Here is a 21,750-nt window from a genome sequence, read left to right as displayed (position 1 = left end):
CCTCGCGCGGGAGGCGGGGCGCGCCCTCTTCCGGTCACCAGCCAATCGCAGGCAAGCTACTTTCAACTCCGCCCACCAAGACTTTACTTGCTCGTTAGCACGAGTTCAGTCGCTAATTGAGTCGTTTTCCCCCCCCCCCAAATGTTGGGACATTGTTGTATTTATTATTATTAATTAATTTCATTCATCAGAATCGATCTATTGGATGTAAGCAAAATGTAACTTTAGATACTGTTTATTTTTAAATGATATCAAAATAGATTTAATTCTTCTATGCTTCAAAAACAAATATTACCCTATCAAATAATGACCCAGTCAATCATTCAAATTTTAAAATGAAACGTGTGCCTTGAGCTGCTCAAACCACGTTTCTTTCAATAAAAGGTGATGTAACGTCAATGTGCTGAAATTCTGAGTTGCCAAGGGGAGAAGTGAGGGCGGCTGGCAAAGTGGAGCCGGAGAATTCAGTACAGTGAAGAAAGAAAACACATTTTTGATGCGGAGGCGCTGGCTGTTGTCGTTCCTCAAATAAACAAAGGGAAGTGGCACTTTAAGATCCTCCAGGCTTTGCTTTATTGAATAGCACGATCGGTCGGACACAGCGGATCAAATGCGCCCGTCGTGATCAAATGCGGCGAGTCGCACTTGTGGATGTCATCAAATGCAGACGGAGGTCTTGACACAAGACCAAGGACTAGCTCATGATTCCTCACATCATCAACCTTCGTGACATCAGCACAAAGGCTACTCAAATATACAACAATGTACATGTTTTTGTAAACAAATGTCATTTCAATACATAATATTCTGTTTACAAGTGCCCCCCGTTAAGGGGAAAAATAAGATTCATATTCAAAATATACCTTATGTGCTCATCTTAAAGCGGTAAATCACAGCAACCGACACATTGCGGTCGACGGCGGCCGAAACGACGGACGTCGGATGCGGCCTTCGTCCCGGTAAGGGCGGCGAGCGATTCCTCGTCGTCCCTTCACTGGCGCGTGCCGGGCGGCAAAGTGAGGCTGGCCATCAGCTCGTGGACGGACGCGAATATGGTGCACTCCCCTGGTGGACGGGAAGAAAAAAAAAAAAAGGCGAATATCCCATGAACATCACACATTCGTCCGTCATCGACCGCTTTTCCCATCCCGTCTGTCGATCCCGCTCGTGAGCGACACCCCAAGATACTTGAACTCCTCCACTTGGGGAAAGGATCTCATCCCCGACCCGGAGAGCGCACGCCAGCCTTTTCCGACCGAGGACTCGGATTTGGAGGTGCTGCTTCTCATCCCGGTCGCTTCACACTCTGCTGCAAATCGGTCCAGGGAGAGCTGGAGATCGCGGCTCGGTGACGCCAACAGAACTGCCCCCGACGTTGCAACCGGGACAGCCCCGCCTTTAGGAACCCCGCGAACATCGTTTGCCCTTAAAAGCGGGACGCCCAACAACCGACGACGCCACGCTCTCGACAAGTGATCGATCCTCTTCAGCGTTCACTTTTTTGGCTTTGAGTCAAGACGAAAGCTAATCGCCAATCACCTCAAAGTCCTGCTACTAAATCGGTGCACGCCCAGCTCAAGGCAAAGCGCAAGAAGGACGTTCCCTTAAATGAATAAACTGTGCAAACTGCGCTCAACTGAGTCCGACGCAGGGGCCTTCAAGATGATCAAGAGTAAAGCCCCCGCTCATTATTTGGCTCAAATAAAAGACAAGGCTAGAATTAATAAGCGCTGGAGTGAGGCACGCAGGTCAGGATCGGACGGTTGAATGAATGGCTCAGCTAGAAATGTAAAATATTAAGGTGTTGCTTCGAGGCCGTCCGGAAACGCCTCGCTACGAGATCCTGGAAGGTCAAGCCACACCACACTCTTTGGTTTTGTCGTTCAAACACGTCCTTTTGGTGGACGTTTGCTGTCAAACCTTTTGAAAATGTGTCCAGTGGGAAAAAAAACAACAACGTAAAATCATCGGACAAAAACCCGACGTGTCCTCAGAGGAAAACAACGTTGAATCAAAATTGGAAAGTTACGCAAAGAAAAGGCGCCGGCCAAGACAAACACATGTGCAATCTTTCCGGGACCGGGAGGCGGCCTCACCCTGTCTGGCGGGGTGCATCTCGTTGAACCTCTTCAGGATGTTGGAGACCATGAGCGCCGCCGCCCCGGAAGAGCTGTGCTGCCGGGGGATGTCGGCCTGCTGCGTCAGGCCCGACGCCATGTCGTACACGATGGGCACGATGATGCTCAGGGGCTCCTGCGGCACCGCCACGCGCTGGGTCAGCTGCAACTGCGGGCGCCACAACGCACGCAGTCAGCGGGTTTCGCCAAGACGCCAGCGCCCGGAAGGCTCGCGGCGGCGTGAACTCACGAAGAAGAGCATCTTGGACTTGAGGACCACGGCGATGGTACCGGGCGGCGCGATGGGAGGGGCGCTGGGAGGTATGGTCAGGCAGAACTGGACGTTCCACTTCAGCTGGCCGGCTTGGTCCGGGAACTGCGGGGGGACGACAGAAGCGCCTTCACAACGCAGTCAAAATCCTCTCAAAGCTTTTTCTCAAGCCGCCGCATTTGCGTTCAAACATTTGGATGAACTTTTCTACTTTGCTACTTGGGGAATTGTTTGAGGAGCGCTGCAGAACCTGTACCGCCCCATCACGGGCTCACAGATGGTGGTCAGAATGGAAAGCAAATTTGAGGGGGACATTTGTGATTGGAGGACAAGGATCACTTTCAACAATCAAACGAAAAAGAGGACGACGAGCGACACCAAATGTTGGGTTACTTGAGCCATCTTTTTTTTTTTTTTTTGTCGTCGCTCATTTCCCGGTCGGGCGGGGTCCGTTTTGCCGCACGCAACCACGAAAGGGGCAGAAACAACCAACCAGTTCCAGCTTCATGATGCGCACGCAGTCCCGCAGGATGTGCGTGGGGGCCCCCAGGAGCTTCGTGAAGGCGTTCAAAGTGTTGTACTTGAAGGGGGGGCCGGCAACCTTGAAGAGAGGACACATTTGCACATCACGACGGGACCACCCCGTCGACATATTTGAACACTTCCACTTTAACCTTCAGGGTGTTGTTGTCGAGTGTGCCTGCAGCGTCTTCGTGACATTTTTCTTTTTTAAAACAACATTTAAGACGAGAATACAGTTGACCCTTTTATGGCTACAACGAGTACACGTTTAAAAATGAAAAATAAGCACCTCGGAAGAGATTTTTCAAATAGACGCAGTACAGCAAATGAAAGGATTATTCATTTTGTGTTTTGTTTTGATGTCACATTTCAATGGAGTAATTCTGGAAGGTTTGCGGCTTTATTCCTTTGAGCTTTTATTTTGAAGGTCACGGACATGACGCATTTCGCTTTGTTTTGGGCCGAGCCGAGAGCCGTTCTGGCTCCATTTGTGAGTTCCGCCGCTGCCGGATCACGAGCGACGCTTACGGCTGCGTGACCGTCACCGCAACGTCGTTCTGTCTCAATTGACGGTCGTCGTACGAGCGCCGCTTCCACCGCCGGAGACAAATTCCTTGTACGTTTCGACATCCCCGGCGAATAAAGTCGATTCTGATTCTGAACAACGCAGCGCGGTTACATTTATTACGTGAGTGCTGCTTTTCATCTTTTTGGCTACGTGGATCCATATTATGAGCTGCACATTTGACCGGAAGAGAAGAAGAACGTGACGGTACGCACCCGCATCTCAAAGAACTTCTCCAGCACCTGAAGTTCCTCCTGGGACCAAGGACCCGCGTTCTCCGGCGTGACCTTGAGCTGCAGCGTCTGATAGTTCTTTGGGTTGAGAGCCACGCGGCACTTGAGCACGTCGGTCTTGAACATGATGACGCCGGGCTCGTTGGAGTTGACGATGGAGAGCTGCACGGGAGGCCGGCGGTGAAACGCGAGACATTTCGGATTGGGCCCGTCGGCGGATGGGTCGGAGGCTCACGTTGGCTTCCTGCTGGATGATCCGCTGCAGGTGCCGCCTCATGATGACCGAACCCAAGAAGCGCTCCAGCGGCGAGCAAAGGTAGCTGCCCGCCAGGCCCGGCACCAGACACGGCGTGGGCGAGGGCAGCAGAAGAACGTGCAGCGCGTTGTGGGTCAGGATGGTGGGGATGGAGGCGGCCCAGGGACGCTGGGGTAGCTTGCGGGGTGGAGGCATGCTGCTGGGCATGAGTTGCGAACCTACGGGGAAGAACCCAAAAGGACACATATTTTGATTTGAGATGGTATTTTAATATTCCGGTACTTCAATTAAAATGGGGTTTTCATATTACCCGACTCCAAAAAAAAAAAAAAAAAAAAAAGTCCCATCGAGTGACTCAAAACGTGCATCCTCACCGATCTTTGCACCGGCGTCATAAAAACCTGTCCCGCATTTCAGATATCTGATATATGGTTATGATAAAGGAGGACGTGTGCTCAAAAGAAAACGAGTTCATCTATGATTCAGACGCTTATTTTGAAATGAATTTCAGTACAAACGACAGTAAACCAGGTCGCTGGCGGTGTAGCGATATTGTGGTGCGGCCAGCCGTGGGATCCAATCTGCCCTGCGGCTGCCCGGTCCGCCTTTGGCCCAACGTTAGCTGGGATAGGCCGCGGCGCTCCCGCGACCCTTGTGAGGACAGGCAGCTTGGAAGATAGATGGACGTCACAAAAACGCCAACAAAATCATTTCGAAATGAGATTTGTTGAAGTCGTGCGCAACGACTTGGCTCCAACTTTTGTTGGACTTTTGATTTGATTGTGTATATTTTGGCAAAACTACAAATTGGCTCGTTGCACTTTCAAGGTCCGGTGATTTAACGCATTTGTGCCAACGCGACCGATCTTGTCATGACATCGTTTGAGCTCTTCGGAAGCCCTTTTCTTCCCTCGGGTTTTCCAGAAAGGCCACACCGGAAGCAAGATCCCCCTTTGGACCAAAGAATAAAAGCCCCGGAAACATTCCGTTTTCTCGTCCAACCGATACGCGGCTTGCATTTCATTCATGAATAAGTACGGTTCGGGCAAAGAACGTTGGGAGAGACGCATTTACCGCTTCCGGCACGCGGCGAGTGGGGATCGGGGAGCGGCGAGTGCAGCGACGGGTTCCCGGGGGACATGCCGTGGATCCTGGCCCCCGGGGAAGGACCGGAGACCTGCGGCGAGCCCGGCCACTGGCCCCTGTGGCTCGGAGACACCATGGCGTACGGAGAGCTGGGGTCCAGAGCACCTGGCGTGAGGGACAGCCACAATCTTGACATGCGCGCAAAACACGAGAACCCGAAATCAATACCGGGGGTGAGCCCGCTCGTTCAAAGCCGCCGTCATCGTCCCGTGAGTTCGCAACCGAAACGACAGCTCGGCGAGGGAGGTTGGCGTTCAGGCATCTCCGAGGCCGCCAGCGCGGTGCCCGTCTTACCGTGGGGGCTGGCAAAGCTCGTCTGACCCATGGCTATGCCCAGAGAAGATGGAGACGGGGTGGGACCGAAAGGAGAGGGAGCCCTCAGCGCTCCGCTAGGGGAGCCAGAGGCATGGATGGTCCCTGCACATACATACACACCATCTTGTCAGACTCCAGGGCGCGCCGCTCGTGCGCACACGCGAAAGCTGGGCGGCGCGGGCGGAGATGACGCAACACGGAAGGGCCGAGACATTTCAGACGAGAAAAGGAAAGCGATGTCGGCAAAAATGGCGGATCCTCCCCGGTGAAATGGGGCGTTGCTCGGAAGGGGGAGGAGGGGGGGGGAAAAAAAAAAAAAAAAAAAAAAAAAAAGCTCAGCATGGCGGTGACGCCGCACGGCGGGCCGGCCCAAGAAGCTCGCATGGACCGCCGCACCTTCGTCAAGCGCGTACCTGGCGATTGCGTGGGCATCATGGATGGCGAAGGCGTGACGTTGGCGTGGTAGTTTGGCGGCGGCGACGTGAGCGGCGGGTACACGCCGCCGCCGGCCGCCCTCAGGGTTTGGGGCTGAGCCTGCAGCTGGCTCACGGGCGTATCCATCACGTCGGCGCCCACCGGCGACGGCGGGTTGTCGTCTTCGTTGACCGAACGTCTGCGGGCGTCCTGGTTGCCGTCCACGAACATGCTCAGGAAGGTCTGCAAGAGGCGTTTTTAATGATACTTTTTCCATCTCATAAGGAACCGAGAGAACTGTAAATTCACAATTATTACTTGAAATAGAATGTGACAAATATTCGCCACTATTCTGCCCGTTGCTGTTTTATTTACTCCATTGTGTCATTTTTTTGATATTTTACGTGTGTTCATTTTATGCGTAGCGTCTTCGTTGATCCGCGTGGTACATCCGGAACGCGATGCCTGCATCATCGTGTGTTGTGACATTCCATTACATTTAGCAATATTTGCGGGTAAAATCAGAATGCGGTGCTGGGTGGACATTGGTGCCGTTGCTGAATTGAAATTGTGTGGTCCTGGCCTCTCTTCCTTTTCTTTGTCTTCATCCGCTTTCCTGATGGGCGTAAATCAAGAAGCAAGGACGCTCCCGACAAGGAGTTTGGCTGACCGTCTTTTCGTTGTTAATGCTGGGAAGCGCAACGCCTCGCAGAAGAAGTCCAATTAGAGATGATGACTATTTGCGGGTACAAGGTTTGGGGGCATTTCCTACAAGTTTCTCGGAGGTGGGAATTGATTTCGTGCGTGCGCGATCGCCACCTGCAGAATCCAAATCGATACAAGTGAATCCACGCCACTCACTTTGAGTCCAGGAGCCGGGTAAAAGCCTTCCACAATCTTGGTGTTGTCGAAGAGGCTGTACGCTCCATCCCTGATGGCCACCACGCCGCGGCTGCGGCAGTAGATGTCGATGCAGTACATGTTGCGAAAGGCCAGCCGGATATGCGTCGGCGACTGGGGCAGGATGGAGAAGCACTGGTAGGCGGTGTTGGTGCGCTGGGTCAGGCCCAGCATGGGCACGGTGGGGAGCTTGTTGATGGCGTTCAGAGGGGCCTGCGTGTCGTAAAGGACCTGCGGGAACACGCAACTTGATCAACCCTTGCATGTTTGTGCATTCCTTTAGTGGCACAGCTCTTTTTGGAACCCATCTTCCGTTAGTCACCATTTCATGCTCAGCCCCAAGCAATAACAGCATTGCTTTGGCGTCGCCATTCGTTGATATACAGTAGTCATCTATAGAAGCCACAAGATGATGACAATCTTAAGCTTTCTTACGTTCCGCAATCATTCCGTGAGAATCTTGCGAGGCACAACCCTGAATGAAAACCCACCGCATGAGTGGCATCGCTAAACATTTGTCGACATTACAGTATGGCGTTGACAACGAGATACCGTTCCGCCTCCGACACCACCGCTCGAAGGCCGAATACCGCCAGACTGACTTTTGCCTCTCGGTGCCGTTGACGCAAAAACCGGAAAAATGCGTCTCTGGGACGAGGTGGCGCACGGCCGCAGTTGTGTTTACCTGCAAAAGCTGAATGACGTTGGGGCTCTTGTTGAACATCTCTTGCAGCTGGTGGAGGATGATGTTGTGGCAGTTGGAGCAACCCGAGTTGGGCCCGACGGTGCCGAGGGCCAGGTGGAAGCGTTGGCTGTTGGAGTTCCACTGGAGGGTGACGGAGCTGCCTTTGGTGCTGCCGTAGCACAGGATCAGCTTCCGGAAGTTGTACAGCCGCACCTCCGAGAACAGGGCCAAGTACGACGGCAGCTCTGGGGGGGTCGCGACCGGGAGATCGTTAGGAGACGCCGCGCTCGCATGTCGACTCGCAGTTTAGGAAATGTACACAGTCCCTAAAAGGGGCTGTAACCGCCACATAGCTGCAATGGACTGTCTTGGACCTTTGGTGCTCCCGTCGTAGCAGCAGCCGCGGCCAATTCAAAATCGACAACAGTCGCTGCATGAGAAAGGCTGCAAAACCGTCAAGGATCCCGGCGATCCCAACCGTGGTCTGGTCCGAGCATTACGGCAGCCTCAGAACCACAACGAGCAGGCTAAACCACCCTTGCTGTCATCAACCGATCGCTCATGTTTTTATGACGCACCACTCACGGGGCAGGAGTCAGGGTACGCCCTGATCTGGTTGCCAGCTCATCACGTGGGCACACGGAGACAGACGACAGTCGCGCTCACAATCGCCCCAACTTGGGGCAATTTAGAGTGTCCAATGAATGCATGTTTTTAGAAAGCCACGCGGGCACGGAGAAAAGAACATGGCGGGGGCTGGCATTTGAACCTCATCCTCAGAACCGTGAGGCGGGTGCCGCCCCGGAGACTTTTTTCACATGCAATATGGCAGCGATGCAACACAGACGGAATCCGAAATGGCCACGCGTTCGTGTTGGCGTTTTCTGGTACCTGGCAGTGCCCGAGAAAAGTGAAGCACACACTGGTACAGCTGACTGATGGCGCTCCAGTCATTGAGGAACATTTCAACCACTTTGCGCCCACCCACCGGCTCTGACAGCGGGTTCTCGTAGGTGAGGTACACGTGCCGCGTGGAGGCTGCCGAGGACAAGGTTTCAGCTCGGTGTACTGCGGGCAGACGAACGGATGCGGGGAAAAAGCTCGACGGCGGACACCTTGCTCTTTGCTGTTGGTGCTGTTGAGGGGGCAGTTGGCCAGGACCAGCTCGGCCACCCACGTTCGGTTGTTCCTGCCCTGGAGGCGGAAGGTGCAGTCCAGGAGGGAACGCTCCAAAGCTCTTCTGGTCTCCTCTCCAACACCTTTGCAGGGAGGGATCCTACAAGAACAGGACATTCACCTGTGGGTGGCCGAACTCTTGTTACTGCACCTCCATGCGGACAAACGCCGCATAGGTCATCACTCTGTCATTGTGTTCATTGAAATTGCATTTATCACATTTAGTAGAGGTATGCAAAAGTGAGTACTCTGACTGGTTGAAAAAAAATCGTAGTGCAAACCATAAATAAGCCAGGAAACGTGATCTGAAAAAAGTGGACTCTTCAAAATAAATGTCTGTTAGATGATGAGATTTTGAAAAAAAAAAAAAAAAAAACAACAACAGAAGCAAAGACGCTATTAACTTCCTCCCTCGCTGACATACAAATTGCATCTCTCAGTCAATGTACTTCCCTGAGACCAATTCCTATGAGACGTGTCTTGCATCATAAAGCCACAATAAAAAAAGGCTGGCAAAACCGCAAATACTGTTTGTATTACTTAAGCAGGCGGATGGCGTGACTGCTGCCGTCGCCTTCCACTTGAACGCCTTGGTTGGGGATCTCCATGTTGGACAGCTACAACAACGACAGACACCAGACGAGCGGTGAAACGAAAGCGAGCGGCGTCGCGCAAGCCGGCAGCGCGCGTCCGGTCACCTCGGTTCTGAGGCCGACAAAAGGCATGTTGGTGTCGCACATGGCCACCAGATGCGCCAACTCCTTGTTGAAGGCACTCATCTCCCCTGACCGCTTGGGCTTCTTTGGCTCCGTCTCAGCCTGCTCTCCAGTCATCTAAGGAGACATCGACAGGAAACGTCGCATTGTGGCCATCATCGAGCCATGTACAGTAATAAAGGCTTTATGACATAGATTCCATCGTCCAAGCGATGCTTCTCGTCAACGGAATATAGATTGATGTTCAGCCGCTATATTCAACTCGTGGCAGAATTACGTGATGTGTTAATTGGGGACTAACACCCAAATTGGAGAGAGGCACTGACGCCCTAAACAACTTTGCAGCAGTTGGAGGGAGCCATTTAGAGCCTACGCTTGTGTGCTAGCAAACATAATAAACAATTGACCCCTCCGTACAGGGCACTTAACCACGCCTCCCGAAGTGACGTCACGCCACGTGCGCTCACGTAAGACAAACGGTAAAAATGGCAAATACAATACAATACATTCTGAACTGAGAGAGACGCCATGCTTCTGATTTCATTCAATCGTTCACACTTAGCGGCGTTATGCTAGCGGAGAACGTCTCATTCATTTATACGAGACGTGTATTAAAAATCAAATTTAGGGCATATCTTCGTGCGAACACAGTCTGGTTAAGCTTCGCCCGCGAGCCGGCAAGAAAGCGACACGTTTGCGCAGTCGGATCATCGCTAAATATCGCTCGACAAAGAATAAGTGTGTCAATCGCTCACACGCAGCGGTGTTATGCTAGCGGAGAACTTGGAATTCATTTATACGAGACGTGTATTGAAAATCAAATATAGGGCATACCTTGGTGCAAACATGTGTGTTCCGGTTGATATTAGATGGATTGAGTTGACGATGCGGTCTTCCACAAAGTTTGATCCATCGGAGGCATTTTTCGTACCGGGTCTTCGCTTTTGGAAAGGGTACGAATCGAAGTCCCACCGACTCGCCTTTCGGGATACCCGTCGTCACTATTGCGAAGTCCGTGACTACACCTCTTGACCATATTTTTTGTTAAAGAACCCAAATACGCGATGAAACGCTACCAAAACCTATACTGGACCATGCAATGTTGTCTGAGAAAATGGCGGGAGCAAAAACGGGCTTTGGTTTATGCAGATCTCTGGCCTCTGATTGGCCAGCGACGCGGATTGCGCAATATCCACGGAGGGGTCAATTAGCATGAACTTTCTTGCGAGCGTTAACAGGGCACAAGGACACAACAACTCAGAGCCAAGTGCTGACCTTTTAAACGACATTGTGTGCAGTGGAACGAGATGGTCAGGTCCTCATTAGCTTGCAGGCTAGTACGTTAGCTCGTGAGCTAGCAAAGACAATAAAAAATTAACTTTTGCACAAGTGTCTCTGTTGTGTCAATCTAAACGCTGGAGAAGGAGCGAGGCTGTGGAGTAATGGACCGAACCAACGTCGGCAAGAGTGTACCGGACCACGTGGCCATTAGCGGTTGGTTAACGACGCAGCCGTCCAACCGGCTCACCGCAACAGTGACAATTTCCAGATTAACTATGGCGTCCATTTCATTTTCTTGAAGGACAGGTCGATAGTCAGACGCCTCTTCGATGTGATGAATGTACACATTTACACTTGATGTCCTTTAAGAATATTAAAATCTTACTTCAAACATTGCCCATGAACTTTTACAACAACATGATGTACAGCACTTATGTTACAACCCCCCCCCCCCCCCAAAAAAAAAACGGTTTGGAGGCCGACGACAGTCGCGGAACAAACTCAAACTGCTATTTGCGTTCAAAGGGACCAAACGGCGAAGCCGACCTTTCTCTTGGAGACGGGCCGATGGGTTCGCGTCGACATGGTGTCTTGGACGAGGTGTTCCAGGTTGGGCTTGAAATGCTGCAGGAGCTGCGCGCACACGGGTCCGTCGTCACCTTCCAGCTGAGTCACAAACAGGACGGAGTACTTGTACTGCAACGCCGTCGGATTGCTTGGCAAATCGAGCATTTCCACCACCTGCACAGCCAATCGGGGGGGGGGGGAATCAACCGCGGAGGAAATGAAGCTTGAAGAATGAAGTCTTGCGTTTCTCGCTAAGGAAATGGACTGACAATGTAGTACTGAGGAAGACGCGTGAGTTTGACGAAGAGCTTGTGCTTGCACAAATTCCCGACAGGGTGCGACGCAGCGTTTGAAAGGTGGAGGACGTCGGTGCACACGGTGGGGAGGTGCTTGACCGACTGCCTGCAGCGCTGCTCACCGAGCCAGAATCTGGCCACAAAACAAAACATCAAGACTTTGCTTCAACCGTCGTTACCGATCTCAACGGCCGTTCTCGGTCAGACTGAAAGATGTCACGACAGCTGTTGTGACAAGCGAGCATCAGACACTGATGTGCCATTGTCGTCTTGCAGCAGCGACGTTTCCCACGCGAACTCACTTGAGTTGCTGAAGCCAAGACAGGATGCGCTTCATGTCGTCGTTGACAGTTTTCTCAATGTCATCCAGCATTGATTGATCTAACGGAAGAAAGCGCCGCCATTAAAGAGGACCCGACGGATGCCGACGGATGGCGCTCACCTAATCCGTACAGCATTGGCTGCAGCATGCCGGAATGCAAGTCCACAAAGATGTGCAGGCACTCCGAGCGACCGCAGGGCTCCAGGATGGGAATGACCAGAGTGGGGAGAGCGCTTTCGATGAACGCTGAAGGCCAGACAGAGAAACGTACTTGCCGGAACTTTTCTCTGACACGCGGATGACAACTAATTCAATAAACAGTAATCCCGTGTTGTATCTCGGCTCATTTAATGTGGATTCGGTCTCACATTTCGGACTCTTTTGAAGCAGAAAAAGAAACCTTCCTGACTTTCAAACACAAGCAGCCAGAGTTTTACCAAATACTGTAAATTCACAAACGCCAACCTTGGCTGACAATTAGCGAATGCGCCAACTCTGAACAATATGGACAGGCACAAACCCAACCCAAAAGGATTGCTTTGCTTGATTTGCTACAACCCGAGTACTCTTGAGAGTACTTCATCAAGGCATCGCAATGAATTTTGGCTTCCCATCGTGCTTCTGGCTGACTAACGACAACGCCAAGAGGCGTGACTTTGAGGAACGCTGGCTGCCGATGGTTAAGGCAGGAAATCAGCTCGCGCGTGGATGACCTCGAGTGGACAAATCAAGTACCTGCACCTCACTCACTGTCACGAACTGGCAACGAAATCCGTGGATCGTTAACATAATACCCAATTTTCTACAACGTTACCCTACCAATAAATGAATGTTGACGGAAATTCATTTTGGATGACAATATTGTTCCAGCATTTTGGACAGTCGTCTTGATAAGAAAATGGTGCGAAAGACGTACAGCTGTCGCTCGGATTACTGCCCTTCAGAACGGCCTTCAGCTCCAGCAACTTCTGGTGGGAGCGCGCGTGAACGCTGTCGATGAGAAGCTTCTCCACAGACAGGTGGTCAATCTGAACACGGAGGGAAGCAAACATCATTACTTGCCGAAACAGAAACAAAAGTGCCAGCTTTCAAACCGATAAAACTTACTTTCAGTGCTCTCTCCGTCAATTTGGAGTCGCACGCAGGGAGGGGGGGCTCGTGCGAGATCTGCAGCGGCTTCGATCCGTCCGATTCGTCAATCCTGATTGTGACTTTATGCACAGAGGCCGTTCCCGTTTTCCTACCGAGCACCTGCTGGCTGCGGCGGGTAAAAGAAGACAAACCGAGACGTGGGGTCGGTGCGCCACATTTGACATAGCGAGACCTTTAAATCGGAATCCATGTACGACTCCGCAGCCACGTGGTGGTGGACCACAATCCATATCCATGTGGCACATATAAATCCAATCAAATGTGATTTTTAGGCACAAAAAAAAAAAAAAAGGGACATCTGGTCACCCCTGGCTCTGTGAGGTCATGTCGATGTGCGCGGGGACCATTTCAAGGCTTACTTCCAGACAGTGAGGGTGAGGTATTTCGCAGGCACGTATCGCTCCTCCTGCACCAGGTCCCCCCAACGCTCTCTGACAAGCATCAAGGTCTGGGAGTGGAGGACCTCCAGCTGCAGCGAGAGACAGAAGGAGTCTGCAGACGACGGCGTTAAAGAAGACACGTTTGGGAAAGTAGCACGCGCATCATCCCATCAGCATTCAACATGCGCGCCGGCGCACGCATCCCTCGTCACAGCGCTGCGAAAAAGACCCGTTTGTCCGCCGCACAGGCTGCTCTTTGAAGCGGTGAGCAGCAAAGCTCGCGCCGGTGCAGGAAAGACGGCAGCGCGGAGATTGCATCGATTAGCGCAGTCACGCAGCACTCTAAAAGCAAAGAAAAGGCCCTCTGTATTTTGCTCACTTGTGACAAACGCACGAGCGGCCTTGGTTACGCAAAGCCTTCCTAAACCTGAGGAGAACCACGCCGACCGGTGACTTGCATTTCCGCTGCACTGTGACAAGATCAGAATCAGATCTGTTGGACAAGTATGCAAACAACACGCAAGAAATTTGCCTCTAGTCGTTGGAGCCGCCCGAGTACGACATGCACGTTGAGCAACGCAGACAGCCATTTGAAAAGACTAAAGGACGCAGCCTTCTAGCATTCCCAGCACTTCAAATGCCCACTACAGAGATCGTCCAGTGCAAAGGGTGGCGAGACCTCCAAGGAGTGGATGCAGGTTCAAGTGACGAGCGGTGCGATAGTCTGGGACCGGGGTCGATTGTGCAAATGTTGCGGATACTCCTCAGTCGATTGCGCGAGGGGTGCGGATGCTACGCGCGTACCAGAGGCTAAAAGTTAAAACAAAACAAAACAAAAAAAAAACCTTTGAAATGATTTATCTTGGGCAGATATTTGAGTCTCATGAAAAATGAACGTCTGTTAATTGTTTTAATTGACAGTGCTTTAACAAAAGTAAATGAATGAGTTAAATGTTTTGTTCATCGCATGAATAATTTGGGGGACCGGTGCCCTGGCCCAAAATAGGGTCTGTGCAATTGTATGGAAATAGTGTCTCTCTCTCTCTCTCTCTGTCTCTCTCTCTCTCCCTCCCTCTCCTTCACTCACTCACTCACTCACTCACTCACTCACTCGCTCGGAAAGGATACGCAAGCAGTTGTACATGTCCTGCAGCGGTTTCTCATCTGCACACAGGCGCGCTTGCACAAGCTCGTGGATGTAGTTGACCTGCAGACTGTGCACCAAAGCTCGGCCATCTGTTGCCGGAAGACGCACGGCCAGTCATTGATGAACGACCACTAATGATCATGAGAGGACAAGCAAAAGAGGGCAACCCGCGTCAAGCCTTACCACCGGTTTCCTTGTCCTCCACCAGAATCTCTAACTTCAGCAGTCTCCAGGGAATATCCGGGTCGTCGCCCATCACCGTCAGCGTGGCCTCAAATTCTCCCTCCACTCGAAACTTCACGCGGCCGTTAGCTGCGTGTGCAAACGTGCTGGCGAGCGAACTACCAAAAAGGGGCTGAACGACACATGGACAAGATGAAAGAGGCTTACCGACAGTGAGGTTAGCCAACTGCGGGGGCAGGTCTGTGGTGACGAGGCGGTGTCGCAGGATCTGATTCAGCTGGTTCAGCGTGCTCACTTTCTCAACTTTGGTGATGGGGTCAGGAGGAATGATTTTATCCTATCAAAAACAAAAAAAAAAAAAAAAAAATCAGGGAAGATGCTTCAAGCAACCAGAGTACCTGGGCCTCCTTTTGCCCAGCAGTAATAACAGGAAATGCAATTTCCTCGGTTAATAGGCTCCGGCACGCCCGCGACCCGAGTGAGGATAAGCAGTACAGGAAATGGATGAAATGATTGCTATTGCGCACATGCAGACAAAACAGCAGGACCTACCGAGGCATGGAAACACTCCCGCCAATGAATAAAAGACTTATTGCTTCACTGCACGGTACTAACGATTACCTTAAGTTTTAAAAAAAAAAAAAAAAAAAAGGGGGGGGGGGGCGTGTTTAACGCCATTTAACATTCCAGTTGACAACGATGTGATCGTGCCACAATGTCGTTTGCGAGGGACTGTTTGATTACTTCCGCTCAGTCTGCTTTGCACCATGCCCTTACGTTGAACTTCTACATTACAGTAACTGGCAAAGCTTTGCGAACGAAGGAACGACCGACCGGCAGACAGACACTTTGATATATAAAAGCTACTCCACGCAATAAGCCTCTCTACAGGCGTCAAATGATACTGATGTACAAATCTGACACAGACAAGAAGTGAAATTAGTCTTGAAAACGTGCAGTGGAAATCGAAAGCCTTTCGTCGCGAAAGCTTCAAAGCGGGCTGACCCGTATGCAGGTGGGCAAGCGCGGGTAGGAACCCGTCGTGAGGACGTCGATGGCGAAGGGGATGGCGAAGCTGGGCAGGCGCGCGTGAACCAGGGCGTCTCGGGCGAGCGACGCGAGGCGGTCCGCCGTGTCCACGAACAGGATGGTCTGCTGATCCAGGAAGCTGGAGATCATCTGTAGCCATGGAGAGCATAACTTCAAAAGTAAATACCTGCAATTCCATGTATACTGTACTTGAAAAAAAAATTCATTGTGAACTTACAGCACATTTCTCCACCTTCCCCGCGTTGCTTGCCCACTTCACCAGGGCCAGGAGGCGCACAAATAGCTGCCGGGTACGACTCGCAAACTGGACAATCTCGATTTTCCTTTGAGAAAAGTGTCACATAAAAGATGATCCGCAAAGCGGGGGATAAGTTGGCCAACCAAGTCAAATGAAAACGCTCCACGTACCTCTCCATGTCCGTTTTCCTGGGAAGTCTAAAAGAAGAACAGGACCACGGAATTACATCCAATGCGTACACTTTGAACCAGAATTGAATTCGCTTTTACTTGCTTTGATTTGATTTTTTTGGAGAAAGGTGACGCGATCACAACATGAGCAACACCTCCGCAATCGAATGTGAAAACTTGATGTAAAACATAATAATATAATGTTGAGTTTTGGTGGACGACGTCGGGGATTAATTGCATTCAATTAAACTGCGGCGCTCACCTGGGCCAGACCGCAAATAATGATTCTGCTGATAAATTATTATCGCAAACAAAAAAACAAAACAAAAGCAAATATAATTGGGGCTAACCCGCCAATGTTTAGCAAATCAATTTGAAAGGATTATCACTTATCTGACACCCAGTCGTGCTCTGAGAAACGGGCGGCCCAGTGGGAGAGGTGGAAAATTGGATTCATCGACAACTCATAAACGATCCCCAAAAAGGGGGACAATTGATTGCTTGGAGATCCCGTTGAACTTCAAATGGTCCAAATCAACAACACTTCCACGAAAGAAGACTTTGACTTTGGAAAGCAACGAACATCATTTATCAATATTTAATCAGAACTTATGCTTGCACATTTTCTGCACTGTCACCTTAAACGATGATCCTGTTTTCTGACAAAGGAATGAATTTTTTTTTTTAAAAAAAAAAAGGGGTTTCAATTGAAATAATAATCAGCAGATGTGTCCGCTTTTGGTATGATGGTTAGTGCCAGGACCGGTTTGCTTTACACAACTCCCAAATGCCATAGACGGGCAAACGAGTACCTGGCACGTCGAAGTGTCACAATTACTGTTTGGGATCGGATTAGATGCGAGCAGGTGTACCTAACAAAGTGACCGAACGAGGAGCGTGCTCCTCCTGCACTTTTTTAAGAGAGCGAAACGCCTCCCAGTAGATGAGATCGTCGGCTCGAACGCAAGAAGCATTTTGTGTTTTCTGAACGTGAAGAGGGGGTCAAGAGGACTGACGACTCCTGGCCTTAAACGAGCGTGACGTGGGCCGGGTGGACTTTTTCTTTTGCGGCCCGCATCGCTTCAGCTACTCACAGCTCCGCCAGCAGCGTGATTTCATGGTAGGTTCTCTGCAGGAGGAAGTCGATCAGCACACTCAGCCGGATCCCGTGCGGGGCCAGGGCTCCGGGGGCCGGCGGCTGGGGACCCGAGACCACCGGGCCGCCGAGCGGCACCAACTGGCCGTCGGCGGCTATCTGCACCGGGGCCATTTTCCAAGGCTGACGACTGCGACGAGCGAGCGAGCGAGCGGGCGGCGGGGCGAGGCGAGGCGAGCCGAGGCGAGCCGAGGCGAGGCTCGACCGGCGCTAAAACGAGAGACTGCGGGCTTGCGGCGGCCAAAATCCGGGAGGAAAGCGCTCGGGACCGGCCTAACTACATTTCTCTCCGCGATCGACTGAAGAAACCTCTACGGGAAAGGTTTTGAAAAACAGCAAAAGGTGCAATCGCGCTGCGGGAACGGATTCAATGCTGCTTGGCCGCCATCTTTGCTAATTTGGCTCTTTGCCTCTTTGGCTCTTTGGCGGTTTGCCGGTTTGCCGGTTGAGGAGAAAACCCAAACAGGAGCCTTCCGGGACGAGGAGTCAGTCGCTCAAGAAACCGGGAAGAACGGAACACGTCGAGGCGCTTCTGCTTGCCACACTCAAATGGCTCATTTTCATACTTCAAATCGATTTCAGCAAGATTTGTTTATACAGCGCCTTCGTTTCATTTGATTGATTTTCGGATAACTGAGCTTCAAAAGTGCACATCCTCGGCTAGGATAGGATTCCAATTTAACAAAGTTTGGAATATGCATTGCTCAGACGCTCATTTTAATGAGGTTTTTCATTGAAACGTGCCTCAACATATTGCGCAAACAGAGTGCAAATGTTTATCAATACAATATTAAACAGTTCCACGTGTTTTGTACAGGGGGGCAAATAAAAATCCCCCAAAAATGTAACGGAATAAACCTCATGGTGACTGACGTCAGCAAATCGCCTAAGCACTCAGATCAGTAAGCATTTAAAGAATTAGCACTCCACACGCGTCTTTGCCATTTTCTTGGGCTTAAAAAAAAAAAAAATTAATGATGCCTCCAAGAAGGGTAAATATTTTGAAAAGGCTGATACCTGATGTAACCATTACTATACAACAGGGAACACGACACAAATGGCAGTTGTTTAAAATTGGAATGTATTTTCAGGCTATTAGTTGCATATTACCGGTAACAAAAGGTAACTGTTCAGAAACGACTTTTTTTCTGGGGGGGGGGGGGGTTTGTAATGAAGTCTAGATTATTTGAAACTCTTAATGACGTCATTCTCGTAGGTTTTAATAGCCCTTCACTTGGTAAATAAAAATTGACGACACCCCCCGACCTAAACGCTCTGAATCAGACAAGGCAAAACTCGAAACCCCAATTTGAGAGAGGATGGAGGGGTCCCCCTTTCACAATGTCGAGTGGGCAACATTTATCTGAGCGGGTCCTGTTGGTCTGAGGTTCACTTGTCCGTTCATTCCGCTCATGCTGAAACAGCCATGCTTGAAGTCCTGTATTTAAAAAAAAAACAACAACAAAAAAGATTGATTTCAACCCATAATAATAAAGAGAATCAAGAGAAAATACACCAAAGTCATTTCGTGGCACGTGAAGGCCGATTGTAATGTGAATAACAAGTTCTTGAACTTGTATGAGGAAAATAATAATGATAGTAATGACCATTTTGATGAATGAAATAACTTTGAGTGATCAAACAAAATCAGCAAACAGTAAACTGAAAGGCTAAAGTTGACTGCTTTGCATTCAAACTGACAAAAGTAATTGTGCAAACTTGAACTAACTTGATTAAAGGTAGCGTGTGCAATAAACACACGCACACACACAACTATGTGTCCTGACAGTCAAGTATTAATAAAACTACCTGGTGAAAAATCATCCCTCTCTGGCCTGGTGTTAAATTATTTTGAATGATTATTTTACAACGAGTCACAGCGTGACGTGGTTAGCCAGAAGGAGGCTGGTGAGAAAATGGACGTGATCGGTCGTCCACGGGACGGCCGACGCTCACTTTAGGGTGGTCGCGGCCTCCCCTGGCCAACGTGTTGCTGTTGACAGACCAAATGGCGATGACCCACTCCGATACTCTTTTCGCACGACGCTAAAGACAAAACCGGCTTCATAGCAAGCTCGTGAGTTCGACAATTTACGGGTGTCGCCCTTCAAACTGCAAATACAGGACATACAAGTACCATTTGGAAAAAAATAAGATACGTTTGTGTTACTTTTCATGGCGAAGGCCGACGAAGCAGAAAGTAAGTTTCTTTCGGCTTGTCCCTTTCGGGGTCGCCACAGGGTGTCATCTCAGATGAACGCACGTATATGTTTGGCACAATTTTTACGCCGGATGCCCTTCCTGACGCAACCCTTGTCAGGGAGGGCGAAGGCCGATGATGCAATCGGAGAAAAATCTGATATCTATGTCAGTAATTAGGACCTCCAGTAAATATGTAGCGTGGGGACTTTAGCTTTAGCAGGGATGCCCAGACTTCCCTTTGCCCAGTCACTTCACGCAGCTCTTCCGAAGGGATCCCGAGGCGTTCCGGGCCAGCGGGGAGACGTGGCCTGGGTCGTCCACGGGGTCTCTTTGCAAATCATGAAATTTCATTTAGGGATCACGACCGTGAAGACATTTACAATCTTGGCAGAACCAATTCCAGCAAGTCTGAAGGCTGGGAGTAATCCAACATCTGAAAGTGATGTGAAGTCTTGTGCTGGATCCTTATCTTGGCATCTTTATTTTGACAGTCTGCCGTTCATCACTGCATTTCTGAGACACCACTCTAAGTATTGAATAACTACTTTTTGATTGAAATAAAAGTACATTGCACTGTGCCATTGTGCGGTCCATGTAACTCAGCTTTGGACTGACAATACGTGCAAGATGAGCATCAGTGGTTAAACGGCTAACGGAGTGATTACAATTCAGAAATGTCAGTCTGCTTTTGTGCATTTATTTATCAGGGATTACAAAACAAATCATGAATGATAATTGAGCAGAGAGAGATCAAAAGCAACATGTATAGAAAATCCACAGTGTCAGTGCATCGCAGAGAAGAACATAGGTGGCACAAAATATTGTCATTACAACGTACTGACTGGATTGTCACTTGTTCTAATGCAATAGGGCATCAGATATCAATACTGCTACGGCATGATGAAAACCAAATATGTACAGTTGTCAATCTCCAGTCTGCATACAGTCCAGACTACTGATAAAAGCAAGCTTTACCCCATGTTTTTGAAGATTAGATTTTCTTTCACAGGAGATGAAAGGTTCTGTACGAAATACCTTCTTCAGTTACATATTGATATGTTGTTGTCTTCCAATATTTACACGATCACACAATCTCTTAGTGTGAAACTGATACGACGGCATCCGACCTCTTCTTCGACTGTTCACATTTGCATGGCACCTACTCAAATGTTTTGATGTTTCTTGTCATGCACACACACACACACACACAAAATTACAAAGATACTTTGTTTACCTTTCAATAAAACGCTCATTCAAAGTTACTCTCAAATATATTTGGCATTATGTGAATTTGTTCGCCTTTAAATTAGACTGCATTGTATTAGAATATTGAGGTAATCGTTCGTGCGACGTTCCAATTCCCTCAGACGATGACGGCCACAAAAACCCGGAGTATTCTTTTTAATTTAACACATCCAGACTGTCTTATTGGCACATCACATTGTCGGTCAGTCGCCCCCGCCCCCCTCCCCATAAAAAAGAAGGGACGTACGGTGTAAGAGCACCATCACGTCCATGTTCTCGCCCGAATACATATAAAGAGGATACGCACATGAACATCACAAACTTGAAAGGATTCTGCAAAGCACCTTTATATGAAATCGTTGTAGTCGCCGAACCACACGAGGGTATGCAAACGACACGTTCCTTCAGAGTTATCCGCCATCAACACACTTGAGCTTGAAGAAGTGAAATTGCGATGAGTGGACTTTATTTGGGCATCTTGAAATTTTCGCTCGCACGATTCTTTCCTGGGAATACAACGCTGGAGTAGCGGCGACTTGACAGGTCAGCGATATTCATGACTAATTCATAGCACCGTATTTTACACACACACAAAAAAAAGGAGGATACGCATTTTCAAATATAAATACGAGGGGAAAAACAGAATCAACTCTGCTGAAACAAACAAAAACACATCGTCGCCGATCTCACTAGCGGTCGACAGGTCCAGCAGCCATTTTGCTAGTTGAGTTCAAGGTTCTTCGGTGTTTTCGAGCACCATAACCGGAGAACCCGCTCCATTTGCTTAAAAAAAACACCCAACAACAACAACAAGTGAAATTGTCGACCTTTATGTGTCGCTGAACGCAACCTGAGCGTGCGGTGGGCTGAGCTCGCAGTCCGGTGCGAGGCAAACCACGGAGGCGGACCGTCCCAAGATTCGGGACTGAAGAGCAGTTCAAAGCACTTTCCGTTCACTTGATGATTTGTGGCTGGACTGCTCCCCAATCTCTCTTTCCAGACGAGGCCCGACGCTTTTGGAGTTGGACTCACTCGCGTGGCCTAT

At 49.9% G+C, this 21,750-nt stretch overlaps 2 protein-coding genes across 7 annotated transcripts in view; one reads left to right on the top strand and one right to left on the bottom strand.

The window, feature by feature from the left end:
- Positions 1 to 549: 549 nt before the first annotated feature.
- med14 (mediator complex subunit 14) lies at positions 550 to 21,672 on the bottom strand. Of its 6 annotated transcripts, none has more exons than XR_009795469.1 (30): positions 17,197 to 18,685; positions 16,103 to 16,129; positions 15,912 to 16,017; positions 15,650 to 15,823; positions 14,852 to 14,981; positions 14,645 to 14,773; positions 14,443 to 14,550; positions 13,294 to 13,426; positions 12,890 to 13,040; positions 12,699 to 12,810; positions 11,903 to 12,028; positions 11,763 to 11,841; positions 11,434 to 11,593; positions 11,144 to 11,338; positions 9,299 to 9,433; positions 9,141 to 9,217; positions 8,540 to 8,700; positions 8,316 to 8,462; positions 7,425 to 7,669; positions 6,701 to 6,970; positions 5,839 to 6,082; positions 5,405 to 5,527; positions 5,039 to 5,215; positions 3,944 to 4,182; positions 3,691 to 3,870; positions 2,882 to 2,989; positions 2,368 to 2,493; positions 2,097 to 2,286; positions 864 to 1,065; positions 550 to 722 (listed from the first exon to the last, which is right to left on the bottom strand). XR_009795469.1 is itself a non-coding variant. In XM_061823104.1 (30 exons), the coding sequence occupies exons 2-30, from the start codon at positions 17,370 to 17,372 to the stop codon at positions 992 to 994; spliced, it is 4,302 nt and encodes a 1,433-aa protein (XP_061679088.1). In that variant the 5' UTR covers positions 17,373 to 18,696; positions 21,533 to 21,672; the 3' UTR covers positions 550 to 991. The 6 variants fall into 6 exon arrangements, 5 of the variants coding, with proteins under 5 accessions (XP_061679088.1, XP_061679087.1, XP_061679089.1 ...); XM_061823104.1 differs by adding an exon at positions 21,533 to 21,672 and having other exon boundaries at positions 550 to 1,065; positions 17,197 to 18,696; XM_061823103.1 differs by adding an exon at positions 21,050 to 21,160 and having other exon boundaries at positions 550 to 1,065; positions 17,197 to 18,696.
- The window catches only part of usp9 (ubiquitin specific peptidase 9), a 40,658-nt gene continuing 40,018 nt past the window's right edge, over positions 21,111 to 21,750 (top strand). Inside the window, exon 1 of the mRNA XM_061823096.1 lies at positions 21,111 to 21,248. The gene's annotated coding sequence lies outside the window, so the exon portion shown is untranslated. The remainder of the gene's footprint in view (positions 21,249 to 21,750) is intronic.

Source organism: Syngnathoides biaculeatus, chromosome 6 (genome assembly GCF_019802595.1).
Source record: "Syngnathoides biaculeatus isolate LvHL_M chromosome 6, ASM1980259v1, whole genome shotgun sequence".
NCBI lineage: Eukaryota > Metazoa > Chordata > Actinopteri > Syngnathiformes > Syngnathidae > Syngnathoides > Syngnathoides biaculeatus.
Note: the sequence above shows the minus strand (reverse complement) of the source record. Positions and strands in the feature narration are given on the sequence as shown.